Raw genomic sequence first — 27,618 nt, forward strand, 5'->3', positions numbered from 1 at the left:
CCTCCTGGGGTGGAGCCCCATACTGTGCAGTAAACATGCAATATATATATTTTGTTACAGCGTTCTATTGGCCATGTTGTTGTTTTTGGTGTCTTGCCAATGCCCCTGGGTGCCTACAGTAGTACCTACGACCACCGTGGTCTGGTGGGACCAGCAACCGTTTCTGGTCTACGTCCAAATACCTCTGGATTTATCATGCTACCGCATGACCTTTTCCTCTTTTATGTCTATCTATCTCTCTTTGTGTGCCCATTTCTCTTTCTGTCTCTCATTGTACCCCCCCCTCTCTCTCTCTCTCTCTGTCTCTCTCCCCCTCTCCCTATTGCTTTTCCTCCCATGGCGGCGTGCAGGGTGTTGTTGTTGTCTGGATCCGTGCCAGAGATACCGATGGTGTCATGCCTTCTGCAGTTGTTTGTGAATCAGGGGATGGGTCAGACGTTGTATACCTAATTACAGCGTACTGGGATTTTCCAGTGCATGCATATAGCAACGGCAAGCTAGGAGCCCCCTGCCTTGCCTGTGGGGCTTATTATTGATGCGAGGCCCTAAGGACAAGTTCCACATATGGGCCACTCTATCTCTAAGCCTTCCTTATTAATTCACTATCATTAGACATAATCCATGCCACCTTCCTCTCCTCTCCCATGCATCCACTGACATTGTGAGAATCAATGGCATGATTAAAATTGTGGTGGCGTTGTGTTTGCCACTACTTTGTGCATTTTCCCTATAGGCTTTGCGCATGCACATCCAGTCATCCACGTATATTTATGCACGTAGGTATGCTGTGTCTGTGAGTGTGTGCATTTTCTTGTGTGTGTGTGTCTTGTTGGGCTGCAAAGTGATACACGATGCGTCCATGTTGTCCCTCCGATCGGCGCTCATGGGCTCCCCCCCCTCCCGCTCCTTCTACGGGAAATTAATAGGCGACCGCCACTGATGCGTTAAATTGCTTTGCGTTCGGCACCGCAGACAACTAGATTATTTATTCTTTATACCCCCCCCCCCCCACACCCCACATTAGAACAACTGCCTTCTGCTCGGCTATTGTTTTTAAATGAGATCTCGTTTCCCCAGCGTTGCGTTAAAAGATGTGCAATTGTTCAAAAACATTCACATGGTTTAAGGTACGGCGCTCCGTCTTACAATGGTTGAGCGGATATTCCTTTTGACGTCAATAATTGTCGTGAGCTCTGCATTATACAGTACGTGTCTTCGGTGCATTGCTGAGCATTATGGTCTTCTACATTAATGTACAGCAAAGCTAATTCAAATGATTTTTTTATTGGTTTGATTTTTTTTTACCCAGGTTGCCTACATGCATGTGTTCAAAAGAAAGAAAAAAAATGACATTCAATTCCCACTCCCTGACGATTATCAGAGATGGAAAAAGATCATCTTTCAAAATGAAGCATCCAATTTAGTTTTCTTGTTTAATATATGTTATTTATTTGCATATATTGTACAATCTGAGACTTGTCTGAGGTTGAATGAACTGCCTGATAAAGTCTGTTTGTTTGGAAATGTACGAAACCAAGTAGAAATAAAACTCAATGCACAACATTGAGACACTTTGGACTTAGCTTTGGGCTAATGTCATGAATTTTATTTAATTTATATTGTGTGTGTTTCCTCTGTCCAGACATCCATTCCATTGTTGCATCCTGCCAGGTTGTCGATCCTTGTAAATAAGAATATACAGTATATTTTTAGTCCATTCTTGGTTACATAATAGTAAATTCTTTGTTGTTGCTGTTTTTTGTGGCTTCTAGTAGACTCTTATCCAGAGTGACTTACAAAGTGCAAGGTTGGAGTTTATGCCATGCCTTTTGTCATAGCCTACAGTACAGTACATGTCGTTGCTGTCGGGTGGAAACCTCATGTCCAAAACAGTATTTTTTTCAAATATAGCAGATCCACATAAAGCTCAAGCTGTGCGGCATTTTGATCTTGATTATAGCTATTTTGTGTGATATTGTAGTATGATCAAGCGGGCCATTAATTTACAAAAACACAAAGTAAACATAAAGTAAAAAGTGGTTTCTGCAACAATATGCGTACACTGTAGGAGTTTAGGCTAAGGATCTGCAAATCAAACCAGCACCCATCTAAAAACAACATACAGTACACATAGTATGTAGATGTTTAACCTACTAAGAAAACTCTCCTACACATACTGTGCTGTACTGTACCCTCCTCCATCCACTGTCACTGCCAAGCATCGCTATTGGTCTTTTTCCAAATCCTCTCCCTCCTCCTCTGCCCTTTGCTCTACCTTGAAGCCATGAGGGGCCATGCCATCCCTCCTCTCTCTGTCTCTCCATGTATTCAAAACCACCCCCTCTCTCTCACACACACACACACACACACACACACACACACACACACACACACACAGACACACACACACACACACACACACACACACACACACGCTTATTGCTTTTGCCATTCAGTGCAGAGGACCTCTCTTTTTTTCTTATCTTGCATGTGGAGCCCCCCCCCCCCCCCCCCCCCACCACACACGAGACACACACACACACACACACACACACACACACACACACACACACAGACAGACCACTGTCGTTAGGCATCTCCCTCAAACCTCTGCTGCTGCTGGCCCGGCCTAACACCGCCTCACAGCGCCTCTCCGCACATATGCATGTCATGCGGTGTCAGCGCTAAAGGTGGGCTCTGACGTTATGGGCCCTGATGGTAGCATATTCCCCAGCTGATAGTGGCAGATTGCCGTGCCCAGGTATCCGTTCTGTGCGTGTGTGCACGTGAGTGAGTGTGTGTGCGCGCGCGCTTCTGTGTGTGTTTCTTTCTTTGGCCGCGTGCGCCTCAGTGCCCTCTGAGTCCACCCTTCATGTTCTGGGTCTATGCCTGAGCCGACTGGCTGGCCTCTGCTCCTCTGTGTCTCTGCTCTGAGGATTCAACATGGCAGCGCAGGGTTTCTAAAGGCTGGTGACCTCCCTTTCCCTTGTTCTCCATGCTCTATTTCACCTGCCTTTTTTTTCTCCTGTTCGTCCCCCCGATTCTTTCTACCTCTCCGTCCCCTAACCCCTTCAGTTTTTCCAAATGGCTGAGCTTGGAGTAGAAGGGAGGTGACTCACACACTGCGACCAGTGTGTGAAGGATCACTGGGGCTTCGTTGCTCCATTTTGTGTCCCCGGTTGGGTTGAAAACGAATGCCTGGTAGGGAGGGATGCAAAACTGAATACTGGGGGGGCCCGGTGACATGATTAAAAAGGAAATGGTAGCTAGATAGATGGCATTGGTGAATCCCATGCCATTAAGACTTCTTTTCTGTTACAATTAGGACCACAATGCAAAGGAGCCTTGACTTTCATGCATCGCCCTTCATCTCATACATTTTCTGCAAATAGCACATGTACAGTTCGGCCAAATTGCCACAGCTAGGATAGAAAAGACCTTCACTGATCCATCTATAGCGCCATTGGGTGGAATCCTGTCAGACCTATATTTTAGACGAGAGCTATACAATCGGCTTTCCTTTTGTATTAAAAGGGAAGAAAACAGCGCTGAGTAATATTCAAGTTAAGTTTGATTTAATGCAAAGCTTAGTAGGAGATTCTCCTCCTCTCACGGTGCAAACCAGAGGGCACCCATGGGACTCTCCTCGCCCGTCGCTTGCCGTTAACCCATTCTGACCTGAGATCAGATTCATACGAGGTTTCCACTGGACACACAACTGGTCTGATTAACCCATTCTGACCTGAGATCAGATTCTAAAAATGTCAGTCGTTCTTCGATTTTTCAAAAATAGCAGACCTACAAGCTCACACCAAACACCAAAAGGGGTTCCCGCCCAGAATGGGTTAACATTCTGCATTGGTCCGCCCCCCCCCCGTAATTTATTGTATCTCATCTGTAACAGGCCGTCCGGACTCTGATTTATATATTGATTTGAAAAAATAAATAAAAAGTGATAGGAACCTGCATTGGGGTGTAATGATGGACTGTGTCGACATGCAGGAGTAGGGATATGAAACATTGTGAGGAAATTAGATATTATGCCCTGAAGACAACGGCAGCCGGCAGCACATTCATTATTGGCTGGATATTTATTATTAAGAATTCCTCTTCATGAGTGACTGCTGCAGAATATTTCGGCCCAGCTCTCGCCGCTGCTGAAGTCCTCACAGGAGCGTGCGTGCACATGCGCGAGTGTGTGTGTGTGTGTGTGTGTGTGTGTGTGTGTGTGTGTGTGTGTGTGTGTGTGACTGTGTGTGTGTGAGAGAGAGAGAGAATGTTTGTGGAGATCATTGCTGCTGTGTTGTTTGGCAGATGCTGACAGTGCAAATATCATGATGATTTGTCATATGCTCTGGTCCTTATTGTAACACAGACACGCATGCACACACACACAGCAGCAGCACTAGCTCCTATAGCTAGAGAATGAAAAATACTACACAGTTAAAAACTCCTGGCCTTTAGTAGTGAATTTTCAATGCATGTACACTACAGTAGCCTAGAATAAAGTTCCTATAGCAGCGGTTATGCAATGCATAATCACACATTACGCAAGTGTATACTTCAACTTCACTGGACCACATTCATAGAGATATGAGGGGAAAAAAGGAAAAAACATAAACTAGACAGCTGTTAAAAATGAAAAGTCCTTGCCAAGGAGTTTTCCTTTTCACCAGCTTAGTGCTCTGCAGCATTTTTTAATCACAGCGCAGTCATTTTCCAACAACGCTACAGAAAGGGGGCTGCGGTCCAAGCCCCCCCCCCCCCCCCCCCACCTCCTCGCTCTAACCCATTCTGACCTGAGATCAGATTCTATAAATGTCTTCTACATCCTGACAGTTTTCTGAAAAAGCTATGTTTCTATGTCGGTCGTTCTTCTTCGATTTTTCAAAAATAGCAGACCTACAAGCTCGTAGCGCGCCACTCGGTGGCGCGCTATGAGCTTGTAGATCTGCTATTTTTCCAATAGCTAAAGCATAACGTAATGCTATGAACACCAAAAGGGGATCCCGCCCAAAATGGGCTAATCCACTTCAATTATGTTTCCTCCCATTTCTCCTGATCACTTTACGGCGCGGCAGCACCTGTGCTAATTGTATAGCGGTGATGGTGGCTGATATGTTTTGCATCCTTACAGGAGTTTGAGAGAGGAGGATGATGGATAAACATTCAGCCCGGGGGCTTTTGGGAAGCATGGCTCAGCCTAGCAGATGGCCATCATATTATGTGTGTGTGTGTGTGTGTGTGTGTGTGTGTGTGTGCGGAGGTGGGGGGTAGAGACAGTGTTGCCATGTCTGCTTATTGTAAGCAACAACTTTGGGCTTCTTTTTCTGTAAAGTTGCTCGTAGATATTGGTAGTTGCGGTTCTCTATTCTTCAGGAAGGAGCTGAAATGAAACGAGTAAGGAAGGGCTGGGACAAAAGTGTTTGTTCACTGTGTTTCAGAGTTTGGCAACTTTATTATAATTTTTTTGCAATATACCAATCACATTAAAGGCAGATTTCATTAAAAAAGGAGTAAAAAGGAGTGCTACATGACAAGAATATGCAAGAAATGTATCTAACGAATAGGAGGAACAAACCACTGTGTGTGTGTGTGTGTGTGTGTGTGTGTGTGTGTGTGTGTGGCTTCAGTTCTGATATCCTAGTAGTATCAGTCAGATTGATAACATCTCCCAACTATCAAAAATAAATCAATAATACAGTCTAACCTCTGCGGTCGCCACTCCCAACAGTAAGCTACCTTATGTGCGAGTGTATCTCTTCTTTAATACCCTATCTGGGCCCAAGGACAAGTGAGACTGTGTGTGTGTGTGTGTGTGTGTGTGTGTGTGTGTGTGTGTGTGTGTGTGTGTGTGTGAGTCCACATAATTCCCCCAATGATCCTGTGTGCGTGCACGCATGTGCGTACAAGTGTGAGTGTGTATCTCTCACCTAGCCACTTTGCCCACCTCCCCCTCTCTGCTGAAGTGCCGTGCACCCATAATGAATGGGCTGCCAGCCCTCCCCGCTGTGGCCATTCCACTGGACCACATATTATATGGCAGCCTCTCTGAAGTGGACCCGCATATTATATAGCATCCTATTTGCTGCGGTGATGAGCCCCGGACAACCTCCCATTATTTATTAGGAAGGGCCACAGCCAGACGAGAGCAGAGGTCGGCTGGCCCAGGTAAACGGCTGACATTAAGAAAAGGTGTGTGTGTGTGTGTGTGTGTGTGTGTGTGTGTGTGTGTGTGTGCGCGCGTGTGCGTGTGCGTGTGCGTGTGTGTGCGCGTGCGCGTGTGCGTGTGTGCGCGTGCAGGCGGGTATGATGGAAAAAGGTGGAGTGTAAGAAGGATGAAAGGAAAGAGAGGGAAGGAGAGGACAGGGAGAAAATATGGGAGGGGAGGGGATGGAAGGCGGAAGGAGAGAGGGAGAGAGAATGAGATAGGGAAAAGAGATTTTATCAACACAATACCAGCCTTTACAGGTTAGAACTGAACATTCTAATGTAACTGTTGATTTCACAGTGGCTACTTTCCAGTTATAGACTGGTAGAATTACAAGGTTATATGTTTACGAGAAGGGAAGTGCTCATCCCATAATTGCCAAAATTATTATCATTAACTAAAACTCTTTGCACTATATCAAGACAAATTTCAGTGTGAACTGACATTAAAGTACTATATCATATCTACCGGTATTCTTGGGGGGGAACATTCAGCAAAGAAATGCCGATCTACACATTGTATATTGACAATTTTTGCACCAAGTACACTCTTTTTTTGCTGAGCTGGATATATGCAGCTCATCAAAAACTACCGTAATTGATTCCAGTGTATGACAGAGTAGAGGACATCTGCAAATATGATTAACGTGAACGTTTTGTATCACGGTAAATTATTATTGTCCCATCCCATATCTGGAACAGGCCACATCTTTCACTCTTTCACTTCGTCATGTTTGTAATATCAATGATTTAGTCAAAAGTTATGTTCATGTTCAATTTATATCCTCTCCACTCCACACATTTTGATACGATGATGAAGACGGACACGGTAGAACCCACAGAGGCATTTTTCCAATTTGAGCGACCTGGAGAAAATCACTCGAGTGATTACTGCACTGCTAGTCTTTTGCACGGCAAACAATGCTGTAAGAGAGGCCCTGACATGATTTTGAAAAATGAGCGAAAATCCGAAGCGTTCTAACAGGGGTCAGCCTTCTTTTGTTAGGAGGCGTGTTCCAATGGCGGCGAAGACAAATGATGTACTTTGCCGTGGGTCAACTGGGCATTCCTATCCCATAATGACCTTTCAGGGAGCTGGGAGAGGAATGACCCGTTCCCCCAGCATTGAAGAAGTATGGCGTACTGCAACTCTAAGGTGTGTATAATGGGACTGTGTAAAATGTAACACGTCTCCAGCACCAGTGGACTCTTTTTCTCAGTCGCAGAAAAGCATTAGTTTAGTAGACTACTACTACAGTACGGTGCATCATACAGCATTATAAAAAAAATAACTTGGGAACCTGGGAAATATGTTATTTTAGATACGGGACAGTATATGTGACTGCTAAATGTTCAGCCCAAACAAGCACACATCCCATAGCGATTTCGTGTTGTTTTTTTACCGGGTGACACGGTGCCAATGTGTGGAAAGGAAAGGTACTATGTTTACCCAGGGTAACTGGACTAAGCTCAAGAACTGGTTTACAGCCAGGCCCTGCTCATAGAACATTTCATGTTAGGGGTTCAATGCCTTGTCCAAGGGCACTTCAGCGGTGGTAATTTTAACGTGCCGGTCCGGGGATACGAACTAGCGACCTTCCGATATCAAGACCACTGTGAAACCGTATACTCATTTTGCGTTGAAACAAAAAACTGAACGGTCGTCTGTGTGTGTGTGTATATGTGCATTATGTCTTCTGATCTACTGTAGCTGTGAGCCAAGGGGCCCCTAGAGCAGAAAGGCCCTCTGTCAGCTTGTCATCCTGTGGAAGCTGCCAAGTTTTTATGAAAAACCAAATTACTAATTGGCCCAGTGTTGGGTTTCCCGCCTGGAAGTCAAGACTGTAATATCTGGGCCTCTATTAGGATCACAGACAGAGCCACGCTCTGCCACCCCCTGCCGAGCTGGCAAATCTCTGTCATTTCACACCAAGTTATGGCAGTCAGTCAGGGACATGCCCACACACACACGCCATCATCAAGGACAAAACAAAAGACTTTCTCAAACACTTCCAACCCCCGCCAACTCGATTATTTGCTTTGTTGGACCTTTTGATGGTTTACAACCAATTACTTATCACACATGCCTTGCTTGGCTACCATGTAATTAGCTTAGGACAGGGGATTCTTTTTTTTTGTTGTTGCCATTTTCAGGAACTGAATGAGAAATTGTATGTCACCTAAAACTATGTGGGTTCTGTAGATTATCAGGAGCCACAACCAATGTTTTACCTCAATCCCCTCTGGATCCAAACAACTGGATTAGTTCAACAGCAAGCCAAGGACATTATGTTCAACTTTGATTTTCAAACTTTGTGCCCAAGCCAGTTGGCAAATACAAATCTCAAGGCACAAATTCAAAAATAGCAAAAAAAGAATCAGGACTTCAATTCAAATAATAGCAAAATTTGCTGATCTATAAGTTCAAAACACGTCAAAGTGCGACGCGTTTTGAGCTTGTAGATCGGCTATTTTTGCTATGACAGTAATGTAATATACAATGTGGCCCTCTGGAGTTACTGTGGAAATATAGTGGCTCTCTCCATCGTCAAAGTTTCCCACCCCTGTGTCAGACCTCCTCCAGGATTAGTCTTCTCTCCAATCCCTCACACCAATAAGCAGATCAGCAAAGACACGGAGCTTTATCGACGCCATAATCCCAGAGAACATCGACTGCCATTGAAATGATGGACACACTGTCAATTTGTCAAACCATGAACGTTTGTGAACAAACACAAAGTGTTGATCCAAAAGAGGAGCAAAGCCCAGGCCCAGAGAATACTGTTTATTTTTTGTCTAGCACGGCTATCTTTTTTTCAGGACTGCTAATCAAACACGCCTGGGGCCAGCGGGTAGATAAACAGACACACACACACACACACAGTTTGGCAAAATTTCAACTCTTCTCTGTAGTGGTGTGTGGAGAGAGCAGGGGAAGGCTAGCACGTCAAACACACATTGATAAGCTCTAAAAATACATTTCTCAGTTTGTTTTTAATGCAAAAAGAAAAGAGTGATACCCTTTCACCCAAACAAATGATTAGCTAATTGTGTCAATTGACATGACTTCCTTCTTCCCAAAATGTTAATGTCACATATTTCATCAAGTTTTAACACACAGTCAGATATAAATTACAAATAAAGCATGAGAAAAGCCACTTTTATCAAGACTGATTGAATAAACCACCTCCCCTGTGTCTCTGGCACATGCAAATGTATGAAAATGTCTCCGATGGGGCTGGTATTCAATTTTAACACGTTAGATGAACAAGGCTCTCAGTTCTCCAGTCTTTCCTTCTTATATTTTAGATCTGTGCATTCTCTAAAGTGTACAGGTCACTTCCAGTGCAAAACTGTGCAATTTGGTTAGCTAAGGCTCTGGATTCCCTTCTTTTTTATTTTTAAATAGTCTTTATTAAAAAAAAAGGTCCCCAGGAAGTCCATCGTCCTCCGTTTTGGGAATGTTTCTGTAGAGCATCGTCTTTGACATTGACAGGTCCATGTTTAAAAATGTCACAGCCTCTTCTTCTGTTCTGCGCGTGGAATTAGAATTATCTTTGTTCCAATTCTCTCTGTATTCTCTTTGTACCGACGTTCTACACCCATGGTGTAGTGGCAGAACATGACGGGATACCGGCCCATCCCATCTTTATTTCATGGCCATGAATGGTTATTAGGCTGAGTTGGTATAGTCTATTTGGCAGAGTGAGAGGAGGGCATATCCTGTATGCCCGTCCGGCGTCTACACCGCTTGACTACGCCACTGGCCGTACTGTGTGTCGATGGTAATGAGGCTGAGAGCTGGGGCATAATCTCCAAAATGTCCCCAGAGAGAGGTGGGCGTACTCTGTCTGAGGAGATTTATGCCTCAGTACATGACTTTGACACTGTTGCTGCACGCTTCTATACGTTTTGCGACAGCAGTCGGACTTTCTTCTTGGTCAGCAGCCAGCTCCCTAGGTCCTTGACTGCAGGAAATCTGTCGCTGTTTTTACTGTAAACATTCAGGAAAATGCCAAAGAGCACCAGCAGGCCTCCCCAGATGTACCTGATGTGTGTGAGAGAGAGAGAGAGAGAGAACTTTAATGGTTTGTTCAACAGTCCTCCACCAGCGCACAGAGAGGCTTGAAAAGAGTTGAAACTTGAACAATTACATAATTTAATTTTAATTTTCAATTATTTTGTATGCTACTACCCTTTGTGTGAGTGTGTAGGTGTATGCATACAGTACATGTGTATGAATAGTATGTGCATGTGCACAGGAGAGAATGTGTGTGTGTTGTGTAGTAGTGATGGAGGAAAAGAGGTGGAGAACACAGGGTGCTCTTTGACTGCATGGTGGAGTGAGAGCGAGTTAGAGGCAGGTCAGTGAAGTTCAAGTTCGGTGAAAAACAGACTGAGGCATGGTTTGGATGTCCGGGGGGAGGAGACCAAGGTCAAACACTGTTTCCAAAAAGTGTATGTGTGGCAGGGCTCACGAAGTGCACATTCTTTAACAGACAAAAATATGGTCTTTCGACGTAGGACCAGAGACGAGGGCATGTAAGTTGTAAGTCGTAAGTTGAACTGGACATCTAGAGAAGGCAAAAAATAAAAAAATGTAGTAAGTCGTAAGTTGAACTGAAGATACTTACTGAAAAGTAAAGGGCTTTGCGAAGAACATGAACGACAGGACGACGGTCATGGCCTTTCTCCCAGTGGTCACTGCGAGGAGCACAAAGGCCAGACAACAGTTAGGAGATCAGTAAATTCACGTTAATAAAGATCAGTTAATTCACTTAGTGAGATGAACACAAAGAAAGCAGGAAAACCTCAATAATGGGGATTTTGTCTGTTGTTTTTAGATGTGCTGCAGTGAAGCCAACCGCATATTTCCACATGTCAAACATAATAAAGTCCACCCGCTGCCAGACTTGCTCCCACTGTCTACTGACAATAAACAGTGGGAGCAAGTCTCCACAGTCTGTAGTGCTGCACGATTCTTGCCCAAATGTGAATCTCGATTTTCCTCCACAGGAATTACGATTCAAACATTTTCCAGGAAAATATTTATTGACTTTTGTTGTGGCACCTGGAGCCAACTACTGTGGCTTTAAACAGACAACATCAAAGTGCTTGGCCTCTCTTAAAGTCCCTCTCTTCTAGCAAACTAAAGTAACTAAAATGAATCGACAGCAAACTTGTGCTGCACGATACCTGCTCAAATTTAGAAATTAGATCTCATAGGTGTCTGAATCTAGATCGCAATCTTTTTTCAATTAATAGTGCATCACTGTCGGTCTGCAACTTGCTGATCTTCTGTTTGTCCTGCACCAGAGTGGCTCTACATTTCTCAAATAGATATAAATATAGACAATGATGTTTCTATTCTACTCTATTTGTTTGGCTGAACAGTTTCTCCCACCTGTGACTGCAACCAGGGCCCCAAAGAGCTTGATCAATGCCAACACAAAGGACACGCCAAAATAGCCCGTAAGTGAGAAGAAGAATGCATAACCGTAGGTCTTCACTGGATGCTGGAATCAGAGCACACACACACACAGAGTCTGTTACAACCCCTGGATTCTCATTTTAGATTAAAAAGATAAATGAAAAAGATTCAACTTAATTTATATGCATAAGCTAGTATAATAATATAATGTATTACTAAATATATGATGACTCTAAAAAGCAACACAGACCCACTGGTTGACACTGAGCAGGCCCAATAGGCATAGAAGCTAGGTTGTACAAGAAAACAATCACCAAATAAAAACAAAATTAAAAAACTGAAAAACTGTGTTCTACCTGGAATTAACTGACTGAAGGAGTCATTCAAATGCACATGGAAACGTAACGGGAGAAACATACTCCAGAGGGTTACATTAACATTGAGAGTGGATACAGAAAGAGTCAATGTAAAAAGAGTAATGTAAAGTAATTCATTATCAGACCTAAATGTACCCTTTGTGCCCATAATGACTCGCTAGACACATGTTTTGCAGCAATTTGTAGCAATAATAATAGGCCATGAATGTCAAATGTTAAAGCATGTTGGAATCATTGAGGCGCCCACAATGTTTAGGTGCTGAGGGCCATCTATTCTGTTGAGATACACTCACCTCTGAGCAGAATGCCACTGCTGAGCCCAGCCCACCCACACTCGACAGGCCTGCCAGTATGTAGACGAACCCTATGGAGTAGGAATACAGTACCTGGGACACACAGGAAAAACACAATTACCACTTTCCCAGCCAAAGCCTGTTGACCACTTGAACCTATACAGTAGCATCCCTATTCTAGGGGGAACATTCACCAAAACATAAGATTGCACTTTGTTACATGGGTGGGTGTGCAGCTCAAGTAGACACCGGTCAACTAAGGTATTTGTTTTTGGCGCTCGGGTGACGTAGTGGTAAAGTGGCTGCCCACCACCGCGATGGCTGGGGGTTCGAATCCAGTCAGACCGCAGTGCATCCGGCTTTGTCGAGCGTCTGTGTGAACACATTTCGGCGTGTGTTTTGGGGGATGGAAGCCGTGCGGGGCGGGTGACATACTCTTACTGAATGGGGGCACCCGTCAGCAGGGATTGTTTGGCAGGAGGAGGAGTAGGACTGATGGTGGTGATTATAATACAAAAATAAAAATGATTATTTTATAGATGGTTTAAGTACCACAGTAACAAATACAGATAATTCTGGGGGTCCTTGACATGAAATAGTTTGAGATCTACATCCAGTCAGAAAACTGTCAGGATTTAGATTTGTAGAATCGTCCTCAGGTCTAAATATTTTATGTGTTTGAATAATTTTAAATAAATGTCAGGATGACATGGTAATTAATATATTGCAGGAGATTTGTGGTATTGTACGTGATACCTGCACCACGTACGTCGTGTGGTATGTGTGAGTCAGGTTGAGAAATAAGGACCACCAAGGCAAAGGAGGGCGGAACTGGACAAGTAAATCAAAATTCCATCAGTTGAGAGAAAGTATTTGAGTGTCTATAACAATGGGATGTAGAATACGCACATCGACAGGCTGGGTGCTGGGCTAAAGAAACTTCTGACAACGTTTCGATCTATTTGATCTTCACGGCATTCCTGACACTGCATTCCTTTAAGTCATGCCATGCCCTTCATTAAACACTCATCATGTATAATCAAGAAAAATATATATACTGTACCATTTCAGAGTTGGAGCCATTGTGGAGTTTCATGGCTTTCTCTTGCACGTTTCCAATGGCAGCATCTGCACACAGTGCCATGGAGATGAGGATAACACCTGTACCCCACACACACACACACACACACACACACACACACACACACACACACACACACACAGAGTGGGAATTTGAACACCTGCCACTGTCTAATCACAGAATGTCAACATCTAATATACTTTGCTGCGAGTAGTGCTTCATGCCAGAAATATAAGATCTACAGTACAAACTTGCTATTTTTTGCCACACGACACAAAATATAGATCTACGTTGCTTAAATATGGCTGTGCATTCCAGCAATGAGGTTGTTCAAGAGAACTGCACTTAGAACAAAGGTTTGTGCTTTCCGGTTTTTGGACAGACAAACCAACCAACTCATACTGGTTTCAGCTACAAAATACAAGTGAGACCTGAAACTGAAAACGATACAGCTATGAAAATAATCTGCAAGAATGCCATTGAACACAATATTAATCTAGTATTTACTATTACCATCTACTACAGGTCAGATACTGCTACGGGTCAGGCGATTATAATTAGACAAGTTTAATGTATTATCAATACAAAAAATAAACATAACGTGAGTTTCATTTTGACGTGTACAAGCAGAAGAAGTGCTTGTTTTTGCTGTGCGACTTCACAGTGGCCACTGCTTGGGAAGTGCCTACCTGTGACGTTGAAGTTGGGAGCTACTGTGGTGTCGGCTAGTGTGAACCAGATGAGTCCCAGACTCATGCAGAGAGCAGCAGAGATGTCAGCCACATTGTAGCGTTTACCTGCAGAATGCACAAACACATTCAATCACATCTAACCACACATTTTATCATAAAAGTGCTTCTGCAACCTTCACATCTGCATTATATTGTGTTTACTGTTTAAACACTTAACCCCTATATGGTTGGCTGGAATTAGTCTCGCATAGCGATACTAATATCACTGCATGGATATTAGTCTCGTCCCTCTCACCGCCCCATATTTGCATATTGGCCCATGATTGGTCATAGCCTGGTTCCAGACGAATCTGGTTGGCTTATCACCACTTTCGGCTGTGAAGTCGTCCCAGACTTAATGTGCCTGGATGTGCATTTCAAAGGCAGATGAAAGCTGGCTACGGGAGGCTAGGCCGGAATCACTTGAGGTTAACAGGATCTGTTATTTTTTCTGTACATGTTTTCCGCACAATATGCTAGGGTTCAAGTGGTTATTAGAAGCTACAGAAAACATTGCTTAATGTTTTGTGTGAAGCATTGTTGAAATGTGCACATATACATGATGTGCTATGCAAATAAACTTTCCTTGCACAGTGAAAGTTTATGCAGTCTGTCATTAGGTGAAAAACCATTGGAAAATATAACATTTTCTGTGTGAGAGAGCAAAAGAGATAATTTTGCAGCCTACTGTAGCAGCGTGCTCAATGGGAGTACATTTAAACGCTCAGACATTGGGAAACGTAATGAAACAAAAAATATAAAAATACAATTTACTATTTAAAAAATAAAGAAGAAAGAGATCATGAGAGAAAGAAGAGAGGCTGATGATGGACGGACGCCTGCAGGACAGCATGGCGACGCAGCATCAGGTTGGCTGTGGCCTCCTTTGATTCTAGAGTAGCCTTTGAAGGCCCTCACATCACAACAAAACCCCACGCCCCTCTAACTCTGTCTTCACGTCTTCTGCCTCTGCATTCTAAGTAAACGGGGTCTCACTGCGCCCCTGAGGGGACCAAGGTCCACTCCACACATCTAACCACCCATCCCTTGCCATTACAGGAGAGGAGGTACAAAACCTGTCTGAGGGTGAGCACAGGGAACCCTGTCTAAGAAGGCTGGCATGAGGATGAAAGAAAAGACAGAACCAAGATGAGATGGAGAGAGAGACGTGGCGTGGATGGAAAACAAAAGGTAGTGCATGTTGATATTAAGTGGTCGCTGCTTCAAAGAATTAGGTGACGACTGTCTTGAGATGTAGGTCATGCTATCTGGAAAGTTTGTCCCGTGGGTTCCAACAGGGTTAATACACAAGCGTCCCTTGTTGACAGTCAAGAGAGACATTGTCAAATCAAAAGGATCAATTGGCCACTCGTTGCTCGGTGTCTCGTTGCAAGGGTCTACTCTACACATGGCCCTCTTCTATTCACCCCCAGGGGTGTCAAACCGGTGGCCCAAGAAAGTTATTCAGGACCAGTTATCGTATGTATGCTTTTTTTCACAGAATGATTTCCTATTTTGACATGCCCAGCATGAGGTCACTAGTATTCATGAGTGAATGAGCCGACGACTCACCTTGTATGAACACTCCTCCAATCATGACGGGGATGAGTTTACAGCATTTGAAGATGACCTGTGTTGGGTAATTCAAGTATCCCAATGATGTATTGGATAGCCCCATGCTGCCCACTGTTAAAAAAGCTATGATCATATACGTCTTTCCAGGTATCCTGCCAAAGAAAAGAAAATTAATTAAGCTATTGCTATATAATACATGAGACACAATTGGTTCTTAGATTCAAATAATGTCAATAACAATTAATTCTCAAACCCATAGCAATCTCTATCTCTTTATGGTGTCTATGCGGCGTTTGTGAGACAGGGTGTTAGAACAAGCATGCTGAATCAACATCCCCTGGGTAAACAGAGGCTGCGTGAATAACAGGACAGGACACAGTCAATGACGGAGGGACATTGGACCATTGTTACGAACAGTACCTCCTTCGTTTGTCCTGCGTGAGCTGCAGTTCCACTAGGCCAAACATGGAGTAGAAACCAAACTGCACCAAGGTGAGGTACCACCCGAAAGGCTTGAAACCTTCCAAAGAAAATATCAGCTCCTGGAAATCCAAAAACAAACAGAGTTACAGATAAATACACATTCGCGTGCTGCTCTTGGTGTTTGTCTGCCAACTCTTGAAATACAACAATCCCTGCTTCAACATGAGTGTTAACACAGCAAACCAACAGCTCTATTCATGTTGCCTGTTTCGTTTTTTAAAGATTTGTTTTAGGCTTTTCTGCCTTTATAGATAGTATCAAGTGAAGACTGACAGGAAAGAGGGAGAGAGAGAGAGAAGGGGAGAGACATGCAGCAAAGGCAAAGGTCGTTATGAACGGGACTCGAACACGCAACGCAATGTCAATGTGCTTACATGGACAAACAGGAGAAGACACACAAAACACAACCCATTAATGCCTTCACAATAGCTCAGATCCTGCGTTACAGCATTTAAATTGAGACAGATTCGACCACATGGCATTTCACGGCGACACAAACACCTGCCCTTAAACCCATTTAGACCTTATTACGTTATTATACCTTTCAAGCTAGCTCCTCTGTGACTCATTAGTTGTTACTTGCTATACGTACATGTTGTAGCAACATAACTATTATTTTAATTTTTAATAAAAAACCTGGTGGAACCAGCCCCTCTAGACCAGAAATCATACAGGCTGGCCCAGGCTAGGTTTTAGAAGGTGGTTTTTGCCTCGAATCTGCCCCAGGTCTAAATGGGTAGGTTATCGAAAGCAGCACACCTGTCTGTCAAGAAAGACTCCCCGTGTTAAAACCTGTACCTGCAGGTATCCATAGATGAGGTAAAAGACAAACACTCCGGCCACGCAGATGAAGAACTGCGTGGCTGTGCTGAAGCTGCTCAGGCTGATGCCCAGGACTCTCAGCTCCTCCACGGACTTGATGTGGGGCGACATCATCACCTCTGTGGACGATGGCATGGAGATGGAGATGTGTTTCCTGGAGCTGTTGTAGCCCATTAGGCCAAATTTGCTCATAGTTTCCTTGGTGGGAGCAAGAGGAAAAACACTGATGAAGACTTGACTGGACCTTTAGAGCAACGTGTTAGTCAGTCTCTATACGTTTTCAATGAAGAAAGTGTTTTAATTCCGTTTGCGGCCGATTCTGTCGCTCCTATGCCACTAAAACGTGGAAGGCCCTACCAACAGCCGTTAAGAAATGTGAATCCCTAGCCTACTTCAAAACAATTTGCAATTGGAAACTGGCCCCTGTATACAAATTTAAAAATAGTTAGTCTTCCACCCCTATAATTCTATACTGTACATGTTTCTCCTCTTTTTTTTGTGTATCGTGTTGAAAATGGAAAGCCCTTATGTAAACAAGTCTTAGTGATTTTTCTGGTTTTATCCTCTTAGTAGATTTTGTATTGACCTGCAGTCCTGCACCCATTCTGCAAACTCTTATACAATTTTCAATCAATAAAAAGTTCCCAATGGTCATAGATGGCGCTTCCGGCGAAGGCAGGAATTACTCTCAACGGAAACGGGAAGTAAACGAGGGGGGAAATGGCGTTCTGCCACAAACGGGATTAAAACATGTCTTTATCGAAAACTACGGACTAGTACATTACACAAGAAGCTCGTAGGCCTCTCTAACATTTGGGGCAACAGGGTAAGCACCCCATTTAGCATTTGTACATGTTCGGGGCTCCAATGGGACAGCTGGTGCCGTTCCCCACACCTCAAATAAATTAACACTTAAAACTCGTAGATTGAAAATGTCAAAATCGATAAAATACACCTACGAGTACTCTAAATCTTGGGCTAAGATGTATTCATGGGGCAGACGACGAGCATAGCTTAGTATTTGCAGTTGAAAAACATTCAGACAGACAGGCTAAGTGTTACAGCTTAACGATACCTCGTTAATAAGCTAAATTGCTAGCAGTTAAAACACTAATGTCGCCATCTCAGCGTACGGCCTCCTCCACATCTACCGTATGCAATTATTAGTTTGGACTAAACGGGGTGGTTAGTATTTCCTCAATGCCAGATATAACTATCCTAGTATTCACACTTAAGTTAGCTATGTTAGCCAAGTAATGCTAACCTGCAGCAACAACACCTCCCTCCCTGTACGGGGGTTCCTTTACGAGAGCGTTTCCTCTTCTTCAGAGGCAAATAGCATGTCCCCGTTTGTCACAGCCTCATCTTTGGGGCGATCGGGACGTTTTCATGTTTCATCGTCCGATGACAAACGAACTGAAACGCGTACGGGTGGAATGATGATGATGGTGAATTGGTGACGATTGGTGTTGTTTAGCTTAGATGCTAGCTAGCTAGGCTAAGTTTGCTAGCCTGGAAGCCAACAACTTCCGCTCCGCTGTCAACTTTGATCTGTTCGCTCATTGGTCAGCCGAGGCCGTCAGCTGACCCAACAAGAAATGATGAGAACCAACTAATACAAACAAATGCGAAGCAGCACGTGTATGATTTGGCACGGAGTCAAAATGCTTTTTTTTACCATCACTTCAGCGTTTACAGTACCAGCTACATGATGAGGTACAGAGGTAGGCTTTGTTGTATTTAGTCCAAACAGACTTTTCCAATTTCCATTAACATTATTATCATAAAACCTAACATAAGCTCTCGACGACTCGACGAGACGTTGCTGGAAACTATAGGCGCCAAACCAAACCACAGGTATACTACCTCCTTGTTTGAAGGCTCCATCTCGAGTCTCGACTACTTCACAGATGTTTTGTTGGGTCTATTATATATCTCTTCTCTAGTATAGTGATACACCATGCAGCTGTCATGTGACATGCTCCGAGTCCACACAAAAACACATTATATATTATAATTCCGGAGGAGAGACTGACTGGTTTATCTGCATTTTTGCATATGTAGACACTCACAGGGCGTAGGCTACAAATTAATGTTTATTTCCTCTTGAGTTGCGCTCTGCATGAATAAGTTGGAGTAGGTCACACACACACACACACACACACACACACACACACACACACTGATACTATATTGTGTGTATGTTCATCTACTGTAATATGTTCATTAGTGGTACTGGTTGTATGGTCATGGGGATTATATTATATTGTTGGCAATATCCTCATAATATCAATAGATGCCCACAATATCACCTTATAGGCTGACCTATAACCATCCATCCCTTGCCATTACAGGAGAGGAGGAACAAAACCTGTCTGAGGGTGAGCACAGGGAACCCTGTCTAAGAAGGCTGGCATGAGGATGAAAGAAAAGACAGAACCAAGATGAGATGGAGAGAGAGACGTGGCGTGGATGGAAAACAAAAGGTAGTGCATGTTGAGATGAAGTGGTCGCTGCTTCAAAGAATTAGGTGACGACTGTCTTGAGATGTAGGTCATGCTATCTGGAAAGTTTGTCCCGTGGGTTCCAACAGGGTTAATACACAAGCGTCCCTTGTTGACAGTCAAGAGAGACATTGTCAAATCAAAAGGATCAATTGGCCACTCATTGCTCGGTGTCTGAAGTAGGGAAGTGAAAGGTTCCCAGTTCAATCCCTGGCTCACCGTTAGTGTCCTTGAGCAAGAGACACTGAACCCCTAGCCGCAATTTGCAACTCTAGATTTTTTAAATAATGGGATGAAATAGATTTGCAATACCATCCATTGACTCTCCATTCATCCTAATTTGCATCTGTGATCTGCTTGTTTTAAACAACGTCAAACTCACCAACATTGCAGCTGTAGGCAAAGCTTGGTTTCACCACCGTAGACATGAGCTACTTTTTGTCCAAAATATTGAAAGCATAATTCTGAGCTCTAAGTGTACCTGGTCTGTCAAACAGTGTGGGAGTGCGCTTGTTTGCACGTAAAATCAAAAACACCCAAAGAAGACGAGGACACAGGGGGTGAGTTTAGCGTCGTTTAATACAAGCAGATAGCAGAAGCAAATTGGATGAAATGAATGGGGAGTCAATGGATGGTATTGCAACTCTAGATTCATCCCATTATAAAAACATCTAGAGTTGCAAATTGCGGCTAACTGAACCCCTAACTGCTCCTGATGAGAAGTTGGTGCCATGCATGTCTTCCATCTCCGTCGGTGTGAATACATTGTGAATGTGGATAATCAAATAATAATAATGTACTAGGAGCTTAAAATAAACTTCGACCCATAACAAAATGAGCATACATTATATTTGGGAAATATATTTAGATCTCATGTTTTCTTCTCACCCACTCTCTCTCTCTCTCTCTCTCTCTCTCTCCCGACAATTCACACGTGAAATTCTCTTCTTGTATCCTTCTTCCTTACCACCCCCATTGTTCCTGCTGTGTCCTGCTGTGTTTGCTGTCCAAATTCACACACCCTTTTTTCTTCATCAGTCATGACATTAGTCTGTATATCTCTCTTTCTCTCTCTCTCTCATACTACCTCCCCTTCTCTCTCTGTCCTTCCATACCCCTCCGTTCCATTCTTCCAGTCTTTTACACCCCCCCTCCCTCCTCTCTCTCTCGGTCTTTCCTTCCCCAGCCAGAGGTTAATACACTCCAAGATGGCATTATTTCCTCCCTGGCCACAGCGACAATATAAAAATTCAGAGTGGACAGCTCAATCCCTCTTCCATCTCAGATTTGATTGTAATGGTATTGCCTCCTGTCCCTGGGAGGCCCCTAACTCGCCTCGCCAAGCCTGGCCTTTATGACACTAAATGGCCCCGGCTACAATTTTTCCATCTATTCAAAAAATTCTGTTAATAACTCATTTGGAATGAGACGTCTTGCACTCCCTGGGCCGACTGCGGCCACTCTCTGTGCACGAGGGGTCACCAGTCACACCACACCACCGACACGGCGCCGTACCGCAGAATGCGATGTGGGTCCTCTGGATCACACGAGTGTAAAGGTTTAATTAATCTCTCAGAATTTACCACCCCGCCGCACTCCATTCCCCCTGCACTCCAATTGACAGTCCCAAAGAGACACAATGTCATATTTACAGCCTCACGTTGGGAGAAAAGTATTCAGCAACGGCACATTAGTCTGGTACAGGCGAGGGCCTGCCTGACCACCCCTCACCCCCCCCTCTCCCTTTCTCTTTCTCTTTCTCTTTCTCTTTCTCTTTCTCTTTCTCTTTCTCTTTCTCTTTCTCTTTCTCTTTCTCTTTCTCTTTCTCTCTCTCTCTCTCTCTCTCTCTGTCTCTCTCTCTCTCTCCCCCTCTCTCTCTCTCTCTCTCCCCTGTCCAACTTTACAAGTGTACCCATTCATCAAGTGTGATGGATTTATGTAATAAAACCCATTTCCTTTTCCCCCCATACGATCCTATTAAATAATAAAATAATTATTTATTGATTATTCAAAAAGTTACATATGCGGGGGTAATGGCTTCGTACCAGACCACTGGACCTGCAATAAATAAAGCAGAGAGAGAGAGAGGGGATAGAGTGGAAGAGGCAGGGAGACCTAGAGAGAGAGAGAGAGAGAGAGAGAGAGAGGGATATATGAAGGGGAATGAAATGACTTCTGAACCAGTCAAATCTGGATCCAATGTGGCCTGCTGTTACAGCATGGATCAGGAAGGACATTATTCAATCTTCAAGAAGGCGGCTCAGATGGGAGCAGGACTTATGAGTGCTTTTGATATACTCTATGGACCATAGATATTAATAAAATGCATTCTATTGGTCACTGTGACCTCAGGAAACCCCCAGGTCTGTCTCTCTCTCTCTCCAATCTGACCGCCCTATTGATGTATTTGACAGCAGCAGGCCGGCCTTGTATAATCTGTCAATCATAATTAAAACGTCTCTGTGCGGTATGGCTTGTTATGACAATATGGATAATATGGAAAGATGTTTTGATTGTCATTGTTTCTTTCTAATATGTGAAAATCATGCCCACTATTACTGTCCATCCAAGGCCACCCGTTACAGTAGTATACTGTACATTAAGTGTTTTAAAATAGCTTTATCGCATGATAGATAGATTGTTATTAGCTACAGTATGGGAGCAAAATGTTTGGGACTTTCATATCTATATATATTCAACCCATTTATGTTTAGTGTATCCCCGGCTAATGTGCTCTCGTTCTCGGCTTGTCTCAATCCTCCTGCAATGCTACGGAAAACAGATGCTATCTCGGTTATATTACTTCTCGTGATATATTATATTGGTTGTGTTTAACTGTAGTCCTAACATCAAATAAAAAGAAAAGCTCATGTATCATGTGTGATAATTGGAGGTGCCCAGAAGTAGTGTTGGAAAACTACAGTAGGAAATCATGTGATTCACTCTCTCCCCACTGAAGCATGTCATGCTCCGTCAAAACCTCCTTGAGATTCCTTAGATTTTGTGGCATTGGTTTAAATTTATCAATGTGTTATTTTATATTTAGTTTGTTTGATGAAACAACCTATAGGACCGACATACCGGGGTGCTCTTATCATCATACGTCATCATTCATCATCTCATTCTGGCCAATCACAATTTGCGTCCTCACTTTTGTCTTCAATGTTTGCGTTTACACACTTTTGTCCTCAACGTTTGTGTTAACACAGACCCTCAAAACTGGACATAGGAGGGGCTAGCCCCTCAAGAACATCCAATGCAACATGTGACGCTGATTATGTGCGCTGGGCAGCTGATTATGTGCGCTGGGCAGCGTGCATAATGTGTAATGGGAGATGTAGTAATTTAGGTCATTTCGAAGCCTTAGAATTGCATTAGATTTGTAGTCAACTCTACTCTTTCTTACTCTTTGGATAAATTAGTATTTAAATTAGCGTCAACTTTGTCAGTAGATGCTTCATATCATATATGACCACTTGACCAGATTGATTTCGTTTTGTTTGTTTTGGAACATTAATCCTTTAAAAAGTCTATGGGTTTCTTCATGACATCAGACGTTGGTACCATTCCATACCTAAACAGTCCAATTACATACTCATAGTATCTAAATAAATCATCCTAGTGGAGACAATTTGGCCCAAATGTGTAGCCTGAAAAATACTACCATTGAAATTCCTGTAGTATTTAGTTGGATCCAGAATATGATCGTGCGCACAGCCGCACACACGTGTACGTAGTCATACATGCATGCCCCCCCCCCACACACACACACACACACACACACACACACACACGCACTCTCTCTATCGCTCTCTCTTTACCACATCTGTGATGATCACCCAAAATTGGTCATGAATATAATTTAAAAAAAGCCTTCCTCCGCCCTGACGATGGAGGAATGAGTTACTTTTGAAAAAGGCGAAAATGGCTTTAATGTCAGCCAGAATATTACATCGGAGGTTTCTTAATAACCCATTTATGTTTGCTTTTATCCCCGGCTAAAGTGCTCTCGTTCTTGGTTGTCTCTTCCCTCGGCTTGTCTCAATCCTCCTGCAATGCTACGGAAAACAGATGCTATCTCGGTTATATTACTTCTCAAAGCACTCATATCCTCTCCCATGTTTTCTTCTTTGATCTGCTAGGCTTGCTGCGCTCACATTTTTCTCCCCCCCACCACCCCCTAACTCGCCCCCATCCTCTGTGTGTGAGAGAGAGAGAGAGGGGAAGAGCGGCCGGACCGCTGGCTGTTGGACGCTCGGAATTCACCTCATCTGTTCTCTGTCGTCGGAGGACCGACGGACAGAGGTGCATTGTGGGTAAGAGGACATCAGAGAATTCTGTATGCGTTTACCATCGCAAGGAGCGCTGTCTATCTGGGTTGGGGTCAGTTCACTTTCAATTTAACTCGGTTCGAGAAATGTAAATTGAAACTGCAGATAGATCCTGCATTCTGGAGGATTTTGTCTGGGAAGAGGTTATAAGAACTCCTATAGGAAAAGTTGAAAAGGTTTTTAATTCTGAAAATAAAAAAAAAGAATAAAAAACCACACGATTTTATTTGAAAGTGAACTGACCTCGATCTTGGTTCACAGGAGTAAATATCTTGATTTCACCCTGTAATGTTACAGTGTGTTTCTACAGTTATTGTTATTTTGGACTATTCTGTTCTGTTCTTAGAGATAAGTGTGGTAGAAGTGCAGACAGTGAAGCTGTGGATATTGGCAGAAACCTTCTTATTTATTTTTTATTAAGTTCACAGCAACACAATGTGATACATTGTGATCTGGTAGATGTGTGCTATTTCCTCTATTTTTTTTTAAAATGTTTGCCTGACATGCTTCGGTCGCCAGGTTGAAACCGAAAGTGGTTCTCTGTCTGTCTGTGGGTGTTATTGTATTTAACCAAAATGCAAAGCATTAACAAGGAGCTTGTGGCTATAATTTATAATAACTACACTGGATCCATCGGAAAACCGGTTCTTGGGTTTTGGACATACATGGATATATAGACCTTTTATTGATCCTGTGGGGGAAATAAAGTTGTCATCATAGCAGCAAAGACGGTTTCCAGCATATTATGTGTAGTTTGACAACTTAACTGATTGTTGAGACCAGCTGAGCCATGAGTGGATTCATATAGTGTCCAATAACTATGCAGTTCAGGAGCTGTGCTTATTTGTCATCTTTGAAATTTCATTCTGCTACCTATACACTACACTTACTTATAAAAACTTCAGATTTTAAATAAGTTCCCTTATTAAAGGAAATTTGCCACTGGTCCTCTGGGCTCAACCATTGTAGCTACTGGGCCCAGGAACATTGTTTTTAACCCTCATAACGATGGGCTAATTAACCAGACACCAGACACCAGAAAACACCAGTATACCACAGGGAAATAATGTGAACTTAGTTAGGGCTGCTTTTTGTTTTAATAAGGCATTCATTTTACTGGCCCAAGTGAGCAAGTGGAAGGTGTGTTGTGCTGGCCCAGAGGGTCTAGTACAGTACTTCCGGACCAGTGGGCCATTTATAATGTCTATCACTGTGTTTAGCCCATTCTGGGTGGGAACCCCTTTTGGTGTTAGCATTATGTTATGCTTTAGCTATTGAAAAATAGCAGATCTATACAAGCTCATAGCGCGCCACCGAGTGGCGCGCTACGAGCTTGTAGGTCTGCTATTTTAGAAAAATCGAAGAACGACTGACATAGAAACATAGCTTTTTCAGAAAACTGTCAGGATGCATAGAAGACATTTTTAGAATCTGATCTCAGGTCAGAATGGGTTAATATCTGAGGCCCTACCTTATTATCTGAGGCCCTACCTTTGATGGGCAGGTATAGGTAAGACGTCTTGGGTCTTCTTGTGAGCAGCCAGGAGGGGGAAGCAACTCTCTTTGCAAGTCTTCTGGAAAGAAAATGGGAAAGAAACAAAGTAATTAAACAAACAATTTATTTGCCAGGAAAGGTGTGTCTGCTTATCCAATCTTCCATACCGGCATTTGCATTAATACATACAGACAGACAGAGAGGAAAAGGTTGTTTATTGTCTTGTGAGAGTCTGCGAGTGTTGGGTAAATGACACACATGTTTCACTGCCCATTCATTTAACCTGCGCTGTGCACGTGAAGGGAAAGGGATTGGGAAACAAATTATGTAGTGTCATTTAATTAGGAGTTTTGCTGTGAGCAATAATACTGTCCCCCCCCCCTCCCCCCCAATAACCTTTAACTACTTAATGGATTTGAGAAGCTATTACCTTTTCAAGATTTCATTTTTTAATTATTTGGAGTATTGTCACAGATATGAAATGTCAATCACATGCAGGGATTATTATTATTATTATTATTAGTGTCGGTTTGTGTGTCACGTCGTATATGGTTGTTGCTCCTGAAGCTGCAGGTAGTTAACCCATTTTTGGCGGGAACCCCTTTTGGTGTTTTAAACATTGTTATAATTTAGCTATTGAAAAATAGCAGATCTACAAGCTCATAGCACGCCACCGAAGACATTTTTAGAATCAGGTCAAAATGGGTTAAGTTGCCATGTTCAATGCACCGACCAGGGAGTCATGTCCTAATGCAGCAGAACTCTGCAGTCTATGCCTCGACTTTTCACATGGATTTGTCTTTATCCACTTTCAACCTGGCAAGTCCATTTAAAACAATTGGCAAAAACAGCTTGTACATACATGTCTGTTCATTGTATGACAAAGTACTAAATCCATGTGTGGCAGCTGAACGTGTGCCTGAGCATTAGAGCCATATTAATGATCATTTCCTTTACATGTAGATAATCATGACGATTATGATAATTAATCACTGTTTTATACTGTATGTCATGGCAACACATTTTTAATCTCTTTTTAGACTTTCTTTTGTTGTGTGTGTACAGATGTGTGTTTGTATACTGTATGTACACACACACACACACACACACACACACACACACACACGGCATGCACATACTGTACACACGTTATGTAAAGACTAGGCAATGTGACTTTAACTTTAGCATCTTCATTTTAGGCATTTCAGAGGCAACAATTTCAAAAATAGCAGATTTTACAATCTATAATCTTCAAGATCAAAACGTGTTCCATAGCTTTCCTTGTAGATCACATATGATGACTAAGTTAACTTAGTTAAAGATGCAAATATACAGTAGAAAGTTAGTTTAGTTCTGGGCTAGAGGACGTCGACCAATCCTCTTCAGTCTCTCTAGCCAGACAACTTTTCCACAATCTTTTCGCAAACGCTGTGGAAGGAAGCTGTCATCCGTTTTGTCATTCCTATTCACAAAATTATATTTTTAAATATTTTTAAACTATGGCTTAGATTTTTTTTTTTAATTGATAGACTTTGACTCATTTTGTTTTAAGTAGGACTTTTTCACTTTTTTGTGCGACCGCATATACGGCGATACGGAAGTGGGGAAGGCGGGACATTTTGAGCTTCTGCAGCGTACAGACTGTTAGGAACCAACAGTCCATCAGTCAGTCCGCTGTCAACAAGCGCTGTGACATCAGGGACTGACCTCAGACCTGCGCATGTTTGCATATGTGTACGTACATGTGCAATGTGAGGTCTTGATCTATTTTACCAGACATTTAAAGTGCCCTAAGAGTTAGATAAGCACAACTGTTTGTTTTTTTATCCAGGAGAATGGACACAAGTAGACTCGGGCAAAATAGTCTTTTTGAATACGTTGTATGAAAAAAAAAACTAAAAAACAAAACAAGGGGCATTATTTTGATTTATCTTATCTGACAATGGATGTTTCCATTCTCAAGAGCTGCGCAAGAGTCTCAAGACGATAAATCGAGCACACCCGAAGCGGTTTCAAACATCCAGAGCCATATTCAAATAGATGTTTTTTAGCTTGGTTTTGACGCTGCTCTTATAGAGACTGGCATGCCTGGCGTCCCAGACCCCCCATGGCACAGGCCATGTAATCATCATGAAAGTCTCTCTGGGTGTCTGTGCTCTCATAAAGCAGGGAAATGGATCGTGTGGTCCAGGAAGAGGGATATGAAAGAAAAGGAGAATGAAATTACAGACCTGGCTGACTGCACAAATCATGCATATCATGTTTTATGGCTTGCCAGAAGAATT

General features: G+C 43.0%; 1 protein-coding gene across 1 annotated transcript; it reads right to left on the reverse strand.

Moving 5' to 3' along the window:
* Nucleotides 1–8,980: 8,980 nt before the first annotated feature.
* slc35b3 (solute carrier family 35 member B3) lies at nt 8,981–18,520 on the reverse strand. The gene is made up of 10 exons (XM_080793585.1): nt 18,268–18,520; nt 16,980–17,201; nt 16,119–16,240; nt 15,696–15,850; nt 14,082–14,189; nt 13,375–13,472; nt 12,312–12,404; nt 11,615–11,726; nt 10,845–10,914; nt 8,981–10,258 (listed from the first exon to the last, which is right to left on the reverse strand). The coding sequence occupies exons 2-10, from the start codon at nt 17,193–17,195 to the stop codon at nt 10,114–10,116; spliced, it is 1,119 nt and encodes a 372-aa protein (XP_080649711.1). The 5' UTR covers nt 17,196–17,201; nt 18,268–18,520; the 3' UTR covers nt 8,981–10,113.
* Between the last annotated feature and the right edge of the window lie 9,098 nt (nt 18,521–27,618).

This window comes from Protomyctophum bolini (genome assembly GCF_963924005.1).
Source record: "Protomyctophum bolini genome assembly, chromosome: 21".
Classification (NCBI taxonomy): domain Eukaryota; kingdom Metazoa; phylum Chordata; class Actinopteri; order Myctophiformes; family Myctophidae; genus Protomyctophum; species Protomyctophum bolini.

Bases quoted from the DNA above. Each gene is read 5' to 3' on its own strand.
- slc35b3 (XM_080793585.1), bottom strand. From the start codon at position 17,195: ATGAGCAAATTTGGCCTAATGGGCTACAACAGCTCCAGGAAACACATC. The intron at 15,851-16,118 runs GTACTGTTCGTA...TTTCTTTGGCAG, and splicing joins ACGCAGGACAAACGAAGGAG to GATACCTGGAAAGACGTATA. The intron at 10,259-10,844 runs GTAAGTATCTTC...CACACACATCAG, and splicing joins GCAAAGCCCTTTACTTTTCA to GTACATCTGGGGAGGCCTGC.